The sequence below is a fragment of the Ascaphus truei genome, chromosome 5, assembly GCF_040206685.1.
Source record: "Ascaphus truei isolate aAscTru1 chromosome 5, aAscTru1.hap1, whole genome shotgun sequence".
Taxonomy (NCBI): domain Eukaryota; kingdom Metazoa; phylum Chordata; class Amphibia; order Anura; family Ascaphidae; genus Ascaphus; species Ascaphus truei.
In genome coordinates this window covers 96858884-96874726 of record NC_134487.1, presented here as the reverse complement: position 1 = coordinate 96874726, position 15843 = coordinate 96858884, and the positions used below count along the sequence as shown (strand labels likewise).

Below are 15843 nucleotides of genomic sequence, written 5' to 3'. Positions count from 1 at the left end.
GAGGATACATATGCTATAACAGATTGTGTATTAACCCTTGTCCCATATGCAGGTCACGTGGTCACAGGTGTGACGTACGTGACAGCAGATACAATAGATATCTTCAGAAAAGGTTGGACTTCTTTATAGAAAGGAAAGGTATACAGGGATATACCAAATAAGTAAACATGGGAAGGATCTTGATCCAGGGAGTAATCTGATTGCCAATATTTGGAGTCAGGAAGGAATTTATTTTTCCCCTATGAGATCATTAGATGACATTTCACTGGGGTTTTTGTTTGTCTTCCACTGATCAATATACTGTCATTTCAAATATAGGATAAGTATCTGTCGTCTAAATTTAGCATAGGTGTAAATTGATGGACATTTGTCTTTTTTCAAACTCATCTACTATGGAACAATGGAACCATTATTTAACCAATTTGGCATTTATTGAAAACAACAGGAAACATACATATTTACAAGCTCAAAATCAGGGTCCTTTGGGGCAGGGCGTCAATTGCCTCCCAGCTCGGTCACATTTTAAGCATTTGGGCCGGTTGAAGAGAGGAGAGAGGAGCAGGGCTTGCAGTGCACAGCTAAGCTAACTGCAAATTCTTGCTCTTAGAGCTCAAATGGCAGCTCCTCCCAGGCTCCTCTGGCTGCTCTCGACATGGTGTGTGTATGTATGCATATATGGCGCATTTATGGTGTGTGTGTGTGTGTGTATATAATGCATGTATGGTGTGTGTGTGTGTGTGTGTGTGTGTGTATGTGTATATATGATGCATGTATGGTGTGTGTGTGTATATGTGATGCATGTATGGGGTGTGTGTATATGTGATGCATGTATGGGGTGTATGTATATATATATATTTACTGCATCTATGAGGTGGGGTGTATGTCTGTGTATATATGATACATGTATGGGGTGTATGTATGTGTACAGTATATACAGTATGATGCATGTATGGGATGGGTCTATTTAAATATGATGCATTTTTGTGGTGTGTTTGTATATATATGATACATGATGTGTATGTATATACAATATGACGCATGTATTGACATTGGGTGCAATAAAGTGTTACATCTGTATGTACAGTATGTTGTGTACTTGTGTGTAGGGCGCGTGTAGTGTTCGTCTATGTATGGTTTGTCGGTCATCTGGTTCCTGGTCCAGTTGTTTAAGCTTGTCCCCTGGGCTAAAATTTGCCAGACAGCCAATACTCATAATTCGGTATCTGTTCTGCATAATTTGTCATCTTTTCTACATAATTCAGCATCTGCTTTTTTTTTTACACCTGAACAAATATTGTTTTGAAGGCTTCCTTATGTGCAGCTGTCAAAATATGTATTTGAGTACTTACAATTGTGTTCTACATTACATTTTTTTTAAGAGACAGACTATTTCAGTCTGTCAGAGTCTGAAAGTCTCAACAGCTAAAACTGAATCTGCACATTCACACCCAGGCCTACAGTATATGTAGTACTTTGATAAATCAGCAGCTATTTTTCTTGCACCAGTTTTAGGTATGGAAGACACTGCAAAAAAAATAACTTCAATATGCCTGCTATACCTTTAGTAAATATTACTTAAATATGATTGCTGTGACTTGGTTTTGAAATTGCACTATTGTAAATAAGGCAATTCCTCTCTGCTTCTGCAAGACCCAGCAATCCCAAACCTATGACAGAGTAAAAATGAAACTCTGAGACCCAGCAGCATGGTTGGTTGCCAGTGATCACTGCTAATATTGAGTGTTGCCCTTTTTGGCTGGAAAGGGGCAACATTTCATATGTCCCCCAGGACCATTTATTCAAAAGCCTTTACAGCTAAAGGAGCAATCTATGCCATTTTATTTCATTAACATTTTTTTAAAATAGGATTAAAGCAGGGGGTCTCCGGAGATGAACCCCACTAATTTCAGTTCCGTTGACCCCCTGCTTCCTGAGATACTTACCGCCATACAGTATAGTGTGCTGGTATCTCCTGCAAATTTTAAACCTCCTGTGTCACGCGAGCCAAAAGGAGCCGCACCGGACGATGTCACAGCTTGGTATTGGCCCGCATGACGTGGAAGCTTTGGAAAGCGGCCATTACGTGAACCCAGCTAGCCGACCTCTGGATCAATATACTGTAAGTTCAAATATAGTTTAAGTATCTGTCATCTAAATTTAGCATAGGTTGAACTTGATGGACGTAAGTCTTTTTAACCACATCTACTATGCAACTAGGTAAGTTATATAGTCATACCGGTAATGTTATTTAGTATGTGGAATAATTAAAGATCACTATCCTTGACAGGACTGCCAACATAAAAATTGGGGCCCAGGACAAATTTAAGGATCAAGCCCCCTCCATAGCCCCTCCCCTCCTCATTGTGCACCTACCATGAATTTTTTTTTTTAGGACATATCGTTTACTTAAATCTTCTTATGTGTTATAGGAGGACTGAAACAAATTATTATATAACAATGCAATCTGTTTATTTTAATATTTGTATGGGCCTGGGGGGGAGGGTTGAAAAGGTAGGGGCCTTGGGGGGGGGGTTAGGGGGGGTTAAACAGGTGGTGGGGGGAAAGATTGGCAAGGAGGCTGGGGGGGAGGTGAAAAGGTATGGACCTGAGGGGGGGGGGGAGGTATGGGCCTGAGGGAGGGGAAGTATGGGCCTGGGGGGATGGGCCTGGGGGGATGGATATGGGCCAAAGAGTGTAAGGTGTACAGGACTAGGAGCCAGGGGGAGGTTTAAGCCACCTTGAGGACTGGAGCCGGGAGGTTTAAGGAGGGATGTTCAGACAGCTGCAGATGGAGCCTTCAGAAGGCATGTGTGGAGCCTTGGAGGGGCTGCTAATGGCCCATGGAGGGGCCTACACAAGGCACGTGGGGGGCCTTGGAGGGGCTGCTTTCGGCCCACGCACGGGCCTTCAGACAGTACACGGGGGGCCTGGGAGGGGTTGCCAACGGCCCCCGGAGGGGCCTTCAGACAGTCAGCTTGGAGCATTGGAAGGGCTGCTGATGGCCCATGGAGGGGGGGCCTTCAGGCAGCCTGCTGGGGACTTTGGTGCCACCACCAGCCCACGGAGAGGCCGAGGCCTGTGGAGGATGCAGGAAGTTTGAGACACACACAGACAGACACACAGACATACAGACACACACAAACACGTTGATCTTGTATAAGCAGCTGTACAGCCAGGAAGATTCAAACACATTTTTTCCCCGCCTGTGCAGTTGTTTATATCAGCTAGTCCCCGCCCATAAGGAAGGCCTTGATTGGCTCTCCTATTCTACAATTAAGCTAGTGTGTCATGTGTGTGTTTCTTTTACTGACTCATTGACGGGCAGGGGAGCTGGGCCCCCTAACTCACCGGGCCTGGGACAGCAGTCCCGGCTGTATCCCCCTGTCAGAGACTCTGATCCTGCCGACCCAAGAAACATCTCTGGCTAAGACGGTAACAAAACTTTGCTTCTTGCTCTTGTGAGCAATTCAAATTTTTTTTTATCCCCAAGCGAATGTAAATTGTTTTGTTTTTTTCAGGCCCCTTTTTTTCATTGATGGGATTAATAAAATGTATATCTATGCTATGAAAGTTATTTCCATACCTGATTAAAGTAATTGTCAGTGCAATTGTCGAATGTTTGATCATTCAGGTGGAAGCAATAAATGAATATGCAATTGACAGTACATTAACAATGTCATTATATAAATATGAATGTGCATGGTAATATATTTAGAAAATGTTCTCTGATTTTATCCTGTTTCCCCTATTAAGTAATTTGTGTTTATACTGAGAAATTATAGGAGTTAGGGGATAGGGTTATATGAAAATGTGTTTGTTTTTTAGTCAGTGTTAACATTTTCTCTGTGAAAAAATTGGCAGCTCTAAATGTGTTTGCTGCAGAATTTTAGGTCACTGTACACAGACAATAAAAAGTGATATATTATATTAATACAAATACATCTCTTATTTTTACGTGTTCCATTTTGTAAGATCATCACCATATCGTCTTTGGATTTTCAAGGCTTGCAGAATTGGCATATTTATTTCAAAGAATACTTTGCATTGATTTAACTATAATTTCTGATAAGTTATTTTCCTATGAAACATATACGAATACGAGGGAAAAAAACACCATGAAGGTTCTTCAATAGTCCCTCAGGCAGATTTGGTGTGCAACAGTTAATCAATGAAAAAGCTATTGGTTTCAAAGAGAATATTTTTTTTTGTTTGTTTCAGGGCAGGAGATATCCTTGTCTAACTAGGAAACTAACTTGTTATTAAAAGGCTATTTAATTTTACGCAGGCCTTGAAGGGAAGAATAGTTCCTCACTTATATGGCACAGCCTGCATGATACTCACAGTAGCTCTCATCAGCCCTTATCCTATAAACTGTGATAGCCCCATTAAAGATTAGCGGAATCGCCTTTACAGAATAAGAGACAAAATAAGATCATCTATACAATAATATAGAATAATGGCCATTGTCTATGATGGAAGTCCTAATCCTGCGCGTTCACCACCTGATTCTTGACGTGCACAGAGTTAAGGATGTAGATGCATTAGCTTTGAAAAGTCCCCACTCAGCCATAGGTCTAAGTAACAGTATTTCTACTTTAACCCTTTTAGGATCGATTCACAAAAATGTGAAGGGCTATCACACTTTAATTAGTAAACCCTCAAAGCTCTTATGTCTGTTGAGCCTGTGATGCATTGGTTTGTAAAGTGTAGCAATCCCGTACTATAGTGAATTAGGTTGATGAAACAAGAACTATAAGTGTTTTGACATGACATATTTGAACTCTTTATAAATTTGGTATTTCAGTCCCTTAAAACATACCCAAGTTTAAAATGGAATCCTATATTTTTGATTAAAAATGGGGCACATACTGTAATAGACTATGTGAACCCACAGAAAATAATCCAATATATTAATTCTTGTTAATGTCTGGCTAACACACAAACAGACAGATTTATGTGACACAAACCATTCTGCTTGAGCTACCATAATGCGCTATGTACAGTATCTCAAGCAGAACTCCTTGAGCCATTTAGTAAATGCAAACTAAAAATATACTCGGGCTGCAGGATGGGAATGAGAGTTTGAAGCAACTGCAAAGTCTAACTGGCAGCCTAAACCTATTTAGCAACCGCGGAGCAATCACTCAGAATGTGTTAGTAATTAGTTAGTTTAGTTAGTTAGTTAGTTGTTGGCTGTCTTTCATAGTGTTCGGACCCCCCAAAAAACGGGTGCAAAAAGTGAAGAAAAAAAATCAATATCACATTTATCCAAGTAAAGGGGAGGAGAACACAAGTAATTACACTGGTACATGTCTTAAGAACCAGGGGTCCTCCAGGCTATAAATAAAAGGTTCAGCTCATGCGGACCCCTTGGTTTGAATCCTGAAAAAAAAAAAAAAAAAAAAGATAGATAAAAAAAACAAGCACCTGGTATTGCTGGTTTATAAACAAAATCTAAACATATTTAAAGACTGCACTTCTTTCCAATTTGTTTCATAAGGGTCCTTACGATGTTATCAACAATGCACTGTGTAAAAAGAACATACTGTATGTAAAAAAATTGGACATATCAAACCCATAGAATTAAAAACAATTCCTTATCTATTCCCACGCACTTTTTGATCATTGTTTAAATTGCCATATTATTAACTATTTACAAATACCATTCTTTTTATACAACACAATTGTTTAGTTGGACAAACACATTTCTACACAATTAATAGTTTGCTGCACGCTTTACATTTTTGTTTAGCTGTTTAGCAGAATAGCGCAGCCAAGAAAGAAGAGAATAAACATTTAATCACTTACCATTAAGCATGTCACTATTATGACAAAGATGCTGAGAAATATAACAATGGTATAAAATCCTTCTTTGGTCCATATCTTGTCTGCTTCATGTTGGCCCTGCAGAACATTTTTCTTGAAATATAATAAAAAGAAGAAAAAGAGTAAAATGTCATCCAAATATAAGGGAAAATCAGAAATCTCCAGTCATCTGACATGCACCCAATTACACAATGTACTACACAGACCCACACAGCTGCTCATGAAACAAACACAACCTAAGCACAGCAGTTAAACGACTTGTGTTAGACAGGAACGGATGGTTAAAAAATCTCTTTAATGCTAAAATAATCTTCCCACACACATATTACGGTCAGATCTCAAGTAAAGCAAACACAGTTAATGGTTTTTCTTGAAAATCACCTGGCCAATAAAGTATGAGAGTGGTGTTCACCTGTTAGCTGAGAAAATGGTCAAATCTCTTTCATTTTGCTTCCCGACTCCTCCTACAACACCCACGCACTCATGCATTGTATGATTACCCTGCCTACTTTCATACAGGTGGAAACAGGTGCAAACACACATTCAACGTGAATTATTAAGCAGAAGGGCCATGTGGAAGTTCAACTATTTAAAGTGCAGTCATTCATATTCAAACCACTTATCCCCTCTATCCTCCTGACATCATTTACACAGTACCTCACTGTGCTTACTGTATGTAAGGTAAGACATTTTATCATCTCATCTAGAAACCCTTCAATCGTCATTTTTTGTATGTTAAAATAAAAACACTGAAAATTCCCATCACCCCGCTTCTTTTTAAGAAATTCACTATTTAAAAATAAAAACACACACAGAAATGGATTATTCTTTGCAGCTGATATGGTCTACTTTGCCGAGCTATACAGGATCTATACCCTCGGAAGTAAAGCTCCCGGGGGTCTCAATGAATAAATCGAATTGGCACCCTTTTTGAAGTAATATATCCTCTGTTAGCAATAACAACCATTAAGATTAGATTTGTTTATTCCAGTGTTCTATCCAGTGGGTTTTTTCCCATATAAGTCTCATATATGGGAAACACATAGGAGGCTAGATACCTGTTCCCTGTATGCATTGGGGTATCGAGGTTCTTTATAGATAATGTCGCGGCCCCTTTTATTCTCCAACATCACCACATTTTTCCGGGATATTTTTTCGAATGCCGCGCACTTCACCGCCTTCATGCCGCATTCATACCGCATTCATGTTGCATTCACAGTTGCGGTTGATGCGCGGTTGATGCGCGGTTGATGCGCGTTTGATGTGTTTATTGAGAACGGTTCGGATTTAATTGGTTGCAATTCTTAACAGGATCAGGTGCGTGTGCCCTCTGTAAGGCTGCCGTTCGCGCGCCCCGGTCGCGTGCGTGCAGATGCTGCGTGCGCCACGGAGGAACAGCTCGGCGTGGGACAGGTAAGAGGCTGAGGGAGCGGGGAACCGGGGCAGTGAGCCGCCGTGGGGCAAGAGGTGACGGGGGACCCGCTGAGAGGCGCGTTTCCCCTGATCCGTTACAGTACCCACCCCCTTGAGGATCGGACTCCGGACGATCCTCCCAAGGTTTGTGAGGAAATTTCTGACGAAATTGTTTGAGAAGAGCTGGAGCATGAATATGATGACAGAGTACCCAGGAACGTTCCTCCTGGCCATATCCTTTCCAATGAACGAGGAACTGAAGCTTGCCCGTGGACCAACGTGAATCAAGAATGGACTGGACTTCGTATTCCTGTTGTCCTTGTATTGTGACGGGATTAAGTCTCCGAGGACAGTCCGGAAAATGTACATTTTGGACAAAGGGTTTCAGAAGGGACACGTGAAACACAGAGGGTATCTTCATGGTGGGAGGAAGCGAAAGACAATACGCTACCGGGTTGATCCGTTCAAGGACCTTGAAGGGACCCAAGAATCTAGGAGCCAACTTCTGGGAAGGAGTTTTGAGCTTGATATTTCTTGAAGATAGCCAAACTATGTCTCCAGGTTTCTATACTGGGCCCACCTGACGACGCGGATCTGCCTGCGTCTTTTGTTTTTGGACGGACCCTTGCAAGGCTCTTTGAATCTTTTTCCAAGAATTTTGTAGATTGGAGACGTGAGTATCCACTGCAGGAACACCAGAAGGGAGGGAGGAGAGGGGAAGACTGCTGGGATGGTACCCATAGTTAATGAAGAAAGGCGACCCTTGCGTGGACTCATTCTTCAGTGAATTAATAGCGAACTCCGCCCAGGGTAATAGATTCACCCAATTGTCTTGAGATTCTGACACAAAGCATCTGAGATACTGTTCCAAGGTCTGATTCATTCTCTCCGTCTGGCCGTTGGTTTGTGGGTGGTAACCCGAGGAGAAGAGAAGGGAAATGCCAAGTCTTTGAGAGAATGCTCACCAAAATTTAGAGATGAATTTAGTACCTCTGCCTGAAACAATAGAAAGTGGCACGCCGTGTAACCTGAAAATTTCCTTAGACAAAATGTCAGCCAAGGTAGCTGAATTGGGGAGACCCTTGAGGGGTATAAAGTGTGTGTGCTTAGGAAACCTGTCCACTACCACGAGGATCGTATTCATCCCCTTAGAATTTGGAAGTTCCACAATAAAGTCCATGGAAATATGCTTCCAAGGCCATTCCGGAATAGGAAGAGGCAGGAGGAGGCCGGAAGGTTTTTGTCAGGCGGACTTGCTCTGAGCACAGACTGGACAAGCTCTGGTAAAATCAAAAATGTCCTTGTTCATTTTAGGCCACCAAAAGGTCAGTTTAATAAGATCCACTGTTCTCTTGAAGCCTGGATGAACAGCAGATCTAGAAGAATGCCCCCACACTAGGATCTTGTTGCGAAAACGTGGAGCAGCGTACAGACGTCCTTCTGGCACCTTAAATCTCCTAGGAATATGAACCTGGGCTTTATTGATCTCATCCAGGATATCAAAACATCTCAGAAGATTAGTTAGATCCTTCTTCCGTAGAGAATTGGCGAGAAAGAGCATCGGCCTTGATATTCTTGGTACCGGGAATATAATATCGATTGGAGAAAAAGAACCCAGTCTTGTAGCACTCGTACACAACAATTGTATAGTGATAAATTTAAAATACTTTATTAATAACTCTGAATAAAAAATAGGGTGTACAACAGCAGAGCAGCAGACATCACCAACAACCTACCACAACATTGTAGGAGTACCTATCCAGCCTCAAATCACATCCTAGGTGTTTTGGTGATTTCCTATAGTTGCTGTAGTTTAGCTATACCTTACAACAGTAATCACTGCTTGCCTAATAGCCTGCACCTTAGAAAATAGGCAACACATATCCCTTATAGAGATGTAGCTCATACTATGAAGGTGAATTTGTACACAAAACAGAGCAATCTCTATCTGGGGGGGAGATACTTATAGGTCTTACCTAGCGTAGTATATGCCACATTATCATGAGTGTATCCCTCTAGAGCGCAATCTACGCCTAGACGCACTCCAATAGAGACAGTCCTTTCGGTGGGCTTTCTTTGGCTCCTCTCCTACATTTTAGGTCGCTATAATTTATAGCATTTGATCTCTAGTACCTATCAGGGATCACACTATATCTACCCACCTATACCAGGGTGGGTTACCAAAGGATACAGTCACGTGCTGTTCTACACAGTATTTAATTACGTTTTAACACCCTATTTTTTATTCAGAGTTATTAATAAAGTATTTTAAATTTATCACTATACAATTGTTGTGTACGAGTGCTACAAGACTGGGTTCTTTTTCTCCAATCGATATTATCACGTCTCCATCCAGTCAGCACCTCACAGGTTAACAATAGCAGTGCGGGTTTTCTGTACGTGTAGTACCGGGAATATAAGAAATCGTGTAATTGAAACGAGAGAAAAACAGTGCCCAACATGCTTGACGGGATCCCAGACGACGAGCCCCCTCAATATATAATAAGTTTTTGTGATCGGTGAGAATGGCTACTGGCTCTTTGGTACCCTCGAGGAGATGTCTCCATTCTTGCAGAGCTAAGTTGATAGCCAAAAGTTCACGGTTCCCGACATCATAATTTCTCTCGGCCGAAGAAAATTTCCTGGAAAAGAATCCACATGGATAGAGTTTTTCTTGTGGAGAGGATCTTTGTGAGAGTACTGCCCCAGCTCCCATATCAGAAGCGTCTACCTCCAGGGTGAAAGGTAGGGATGTATCTGGATGCCGAAGGATGGGGGCAGAGACGAAAGCTCTTTTGAGAAACTCGAAGGCTTTGATGGCTTCAGAAGACCATGCTGTAGGATCAGCACCTTTTTTGGTAAAAGCTGTAATGGGTAAAGCGATAGTGAAGCAATTACGGATGAATTTTCGATAGTAGTTAGAGAAACCAAGAAAACGCTGAACTGCTTTTAGGGAATTCGGCAGCGGCCAATTCAGAACAGACTTCAATTTCTCAGGATCCATGGTGAAACCCTTATCGGAGATTATATAGCCAAGGAAGGCTGTGGAAGATTGATGGAAGAGATATTTCTCCATCTTCGCGTAGAGGCTGTTAGCACGCAGCCGAGAGAGGACCACCTTGGTGTGACGAATGTGTTCTTCCAAGTTCTTGGAGAAAATTAGGATATCGTCTAAATATACGATGACGAAGATTCCGGGAATGTCCCGGAAGATATCATTCATAAATTCTTGGAAGACAGCAGGGGCATTGCAGAGGCCGAACGGCATCACAAGGTATTCATAATGACCCGAACGCGTGTTAAATGCAGTTTTCCATTCGTCACCGTCTCGTATTCGGATGAGATTGTAGGCTCCTCTCAGATCGAGTTTGGAAAATATCGAGGCTCCCTGAAGCCGGTCAAAGAGTTCCGAAATTAGAAGAAGAGGGTACCGGTTTTTGACTGTAATCTTGTTAAGCCCACGAAAGTCGATACAGGGTCTTAAAGAGCCATCCTTCTTTTTCACGAAGAAGAAACCTTCCCTGGCGGGGGAGGTGGAATTTCGAATAAACCCATTCTTAAGATTCTCCTGGATACAGGTCGCCATAGCCTCCGTCTCGGGCACAGATAAGGGATATGATTTAGACTTGGGGAGTGTAGTTCCAGGAATTAATTCGATGGGACAGTCGTACGAATGATGAGGTGGAAGAACTTTAGCCTGAGTCTTGTTAAAGACATCCGAAAAGTCGTGGTATACCTCTGGCAGGGAAGAGAGAGAAGGAGTAGAGGCGTTGAGACCAACGAGCACGGTAATGGGTGGTGTCACCGTCTTCTCCAAGGTAGGAGCCCACTGGATCAGTAGTTCGTTGGTCCAATTATACACGCGGGTTGTGAAGCTGGAGCCATGGCAGTCCCAAAATGACCTGGACAGTAGGGGAGTGGAAGACATCGAAGATGATGACTTCAGTATGACCATCCGCGGTGGTCATGGTGAGGGGAATAGATTCCCAAATAATGAAGGCTGGTTGGAGCGGTCGGCCACCGATGGCCTCCAGGCCGATGGGCGACTTCTTCTTGACTAATGGGATTTGATTATTGCAAGCATAGTCGTGATCCAAAAAGTTACCACCAGACCCGGAGTCGATGAAGGCTTCAACCTCTACCTTGACATTAGGACACACAAGAGTTATGGGGAGAAGGACTCTCTTCGGTAGCTCTTTGGGGGAAGAGGGGCAAGGAGAAATGGTACCCAGTAGAAGCCCCTCTACCTTTACTGTGCGTTCTAGTTTCCCGGTTTCAGGCGACAGAGACGTAGTTGATGTTCCGGGGAGCCGCAGTAGTAGCAGAGACCCTCATCTCGGCAGCGTGTTCTGTCAGCGGCCTGAAGCTGTTGGCTACCGATTTGCATCGGTTCGGGGGTATCCAACGCAGGAAGAGCCAAGGGAGGAGACCTAGGAGAAACAGGCAAGGGAGACAGTAAACGAGGGCGCTGGCGCTAGTGGTGTCGCTCTTGAATGCGCTGGTCCATCCGGATGCTGAGGGCAATGAGATCCTCTAGAGATGAGGGACTAACATGAGCTGCGAGGTCATCCTTGAGGGATTCGGACAAACCCTGCCAGTATGCCACGGCGAGAGCCTCAACGTTCCACTGGGTTTCTGCAGCGATGGTGCGGAACTTCACCGCATATCTTGCAGCCGGCCTGCGACCCTGGGAAAGATGGAACAAGGAAGAAGCGGCAGTCTCCCTACGTGCTGGTGTGTCAAAGACCAGCTGAAATTCTCGCCGGAACTTGGGGTAATCTTGGGTTAGGTCTGATTGGTGTTCCCAGAGGGGAGAAGCCCAAGCGAGCGCGTCGCCAGTGAGCAGAGCATAGACGTAGGCCACCTTAGAATGACCTGGGGGAAACCGAGATGGGGACATCTCGAACTGGACGTCACACTGGTTCAAGAATCCCCGGCAAGTAAGGGGGTCTCCGGCATACCGGTTAGGAGGTGGAATACGTGGTTCCAAATTACCCGTAGGTAGTGGGGCAGGAGGGGACGGTGCAGCTGGAGATTTCCACAGGGAGAGTGTAGAAAGTTTTTGCGCTACTTGGTCGCTTAAAAATTGCCAGTGATCCATAGTGACACCTTGGCCCACCTCAGGGGGGTCTGCGTTTGTTGGGCTCAGCATAATGTACTGCCTGTATGCCCGCAGACCTGGCCAGTCCCCAGTACTGAGGTGGGTAAGGGTATAACACGCACCCACAGCAGTGAGGGCGTGCCCGGAGTGTGGTAAGATGCGTTTCCGGGCCTGGTGAGAAAAGGGTTAGGATATACTTGCTGAGTCCGGGGTGCCAGAAGTCGGAGGGTTAATGTCCAATAGCCTAGGTTCAGGGGCAGGAGAAAGCAGCGTAGTGAGGTCCAAAGCAGAGTCCAGGAGTAGAGAGGTACACGTAATCAAGCCGAACCGAGATCAATCCAAGGGTATCCAAACAGGGGCAGGGACAGGAACAAGAGCTGCAATAGAGAGCAGAGCTTGGCATAGACACTGCACACAGGAGCCACAGAGAAGCTATGATGAGCGACGACGGAGAGGGCAGACTGGGGTTATAAAGGAAGGAGGACCAATGGTAGCAAGGGGTAGAGCGGAGGCCTGCCTGGTTGCTCGCAGGGATAAGTCCAGGTGAGCAGGGAAGGAGACAGGGGTGTGATTTCTGGTAATGGCCTGCAGCCGATGGGGGGCGGCGCCAGCGGCGCGAGACGGCTGGTAAGAGGATCGGCTTGGCGTGGGACAGGTAAGAGGCTGAGGGAGCGGGGAATCGGGGCAGCGAGCCGCCGTGGGGCCTAAGGTGACGGGGACCCGCTGAGAGGCGCGTGTCACCTGATCCGTTACAAGTACAATACAAAATACAATCTAATGGCCTCTAATCCCTTAATCACCTTACCGGTTAATAACCACTATGGTAAATAAGGGTTTAACCCATCCTCCCCCACTACCCACCCAGGAGGCCTAACCTCCCACCCCAGCACAAGTACCCTCACAGTCTACCCATTGATTGCACAGTGGTACATCATACCCATATAATGTGGGCATGATAAACCACTATAGCAGTCAATGGCCAACCTATAAAAAAAATCATCAAGCACAACAATACACAACAAGTAAAGAAATACACAAGCACCTGTACACCACAGTATTAAAATAACTAAAAAGCCTAAATTACACATCAATAAAATTATTCTAACACCAAAATCGCAAACGGTTGTTAGTTATTAACCGCTAAGAGGATTAAGGGGTTAGGGGCCATTAGATTGTACCTGCAGAAGGTTGATGAGGACGCCCTTCATGATGGCAGGGGAAAGTATAAGTTGTATTTATTTTATTTATGCTGGCTAATATTTGATTTTGAATGGGCAAATTAGCTATTTGCCCATTACTGTACTGTATGTGTTGGGGGGGTTGTTGGGAGCAGAGGAGGGGGGTAGTAGGACTGTTGTGTTTATTTTTGTTTATTGGGGGTAGAGGGATTGGGTGAAATGGGTAGTAGCCCCAAGGGTAGGTGTTTAGGACTTCCGGGGGGCAGCGGGACTGGTTAACCACTTCATTACCATAACAGTTCCCCCCGCTATGGTAGCGAAGGGGTTAACTCCTCCTGAAAACTTCCCGGGAGGCCTAACCACCCACCCTGGGCTGCTACCCCCTTCATCCAACCCCTCTGCCCCCAATAAACAGACTGGCTCACACTGTCCAGATCTTCTCTCCTCTCTCTGTCCACGTGGCAGTCATCTATCGCCCACCTTCCTCTACTCATTCCCCTTCTACCTTTCTCTCTCACTTTGAATCCTGGCTCTCTTTATTTCTCTCCACTGACTCCCCTGTTCTTCTCCTTGGGGACTTCAATTGCCACATTGATGACCCCTCTCTCCCTTGGGCTTCCCGCTTTCTCTCTCTAACCTCTTCTTTTGGCTTTCAACAGTGGACTGCAGCCAGCACCCACCAGGATAGCCACTACTTAGACCTGGTTTTCACTAAAAACTTCTCTCTCTCTGATTTCTCCATTTTCCCCTTTCCTCTCTCTGACCATCACCTCATCTCATTCTCTCTATCTCGCTTCTCCCCTTCTCCAACTCCATCTACCCCCCGGTTCTGCAGAAACCTGCACTCTATTCACCTACCTGACTTTGAGTCCACTTTACGCTCCTCCCTCTCCTCTCCCAACTCTGCTACAGACCTTGACAACCTGGTCAGGAACTACAACTCTGCCTTATCCTCCTCTCTTGATCTACATGCCCTGCTTTCTCTTTGCCGTCCTCGCCCTTCTAACCCCAGACCCTGGCTAAATTCCCACACGCGCATGCTATGTTCCTCCACTCATTCCTCTGAACGCCTCTAGAGGAAATCTCATACTCTCGCAGACTTCCTTCACTACAAATTTATGCTATCTTGTCTCAACTCTGCCCTCTCGCAAGCTAAACAAGCCTACTTTTCTTCACTAATCAACACGCACAAGTCTAACCCACGCCGACTCTTCTCTGTCTTTGATGCTCTACTCAAACCACCCTCAGCTGCCTCTTCTTCCTCCATCTCCGCTCAGGACTGACTATTTTAAGGAAAAAGTGGAATCCATACGTCAGAACAACCCGTCTGTTTCTTCCTCCCATCCTACACCTCTTCCTAACTCTCCTCCTGCCTTCCTTGACTCTTTTTCCACGGTCTCAGAGGAGGATGTATCACTGTTGATCTCCTCTTCTTCCCCTACCACTGGCCCTCTTGTCCCCATTTCCTCCCATCTCTTAAAACCTCTTGGTCCTACTATAAGCCCTACGCTCACACACATTTTTAACTCCTCCCTCTACTCTGGTACCTTTCCCTCCTCCTTCAAACATGCAACAGTTATACCATTACTCAAAAACAGCAGCTTGACCCTACCTGTCCGTCTAACTATTGACCTGTCTCCCTCCTGCCTTTTGCCTCTAAACTCCTTGAACGTCTTGTATTCTCTTGGTTGTTTAATTTTCTCAACACCTATGCTCTCCTAGACCCTCTACAATCTGGCTTCCACACTGCTCACTCCACGGAAACAGCCCTCACTGAAATAACTGATGACCTCCATGCTGCCAAAGACAGAGGTCATTACACTCTGCTCATATTACTCGACCTCTCCGCAGCATATGATACCGTGGACCACCCTCTTCTCCTTCACATTCTCCATACTCTTGGTATTCGGAACAAAACTCTATCCTGGATCTCCTCTTACCTCTCCAATCGTACTTTCAGTGTCTCTTCTGCTAACACCTCTCCTCCTCTATTGATCTGTGGGGGTACCCCAGGGCTCTGTCTGGGACCTCTTCTCTTTTCTCTGTACACACTCTCTCTAGGTCACCTAATAAATCTCTTGGGTTTAAATATCACCTCTACACTGACGACACACAAATTTACTTTTCAACACCCGACCTTACACCTGCTGTACAAACCAAAGTTTCTGAATGTCTCTCTGCTATATCATCCTGTATGGCCCTCCGTCGCCTTAAACTCAACATGGAAAAAACAGAACTCCCCATACTTCCTCCCAAATCTGGCCCTACTACCTCCTTCCACATTACTGTTGGAAGATCATTCACCCAATAGCCCAAGAACGCTGC

The 15843-nt window shown here is 44.6% G+C and overlaps 1 protein-coding gene across 4 annotated transcripts in view; it reads right to left on the bottom strand.

Moving 5' to 3' along the window:
• Positions 1-15843, bottom strand: part of PTPRR (protein tyrosine phosphatase receptor type R) — a 261570-nt gene that overhangs the window by 99386 nt on the left and 146341 nt on the right. For 3 of the 4 annotated variants that reach the window (XM_075600241.1, XM_075600243.1, XM_075600242.1), the window contains one exon: positions 5809-5919. In XM_075600241.1, coding sequence (XP_075456356.1) covers positions 5809-5919 — 111 coding nt within the window. Of the gene's footprint in view, positions 1-5808; positions 5920-6207; positions 6242-15843 lie in introns of those variants that run through there. The other variant, XM_075600244.1, reaches the window with a different exon arrangement.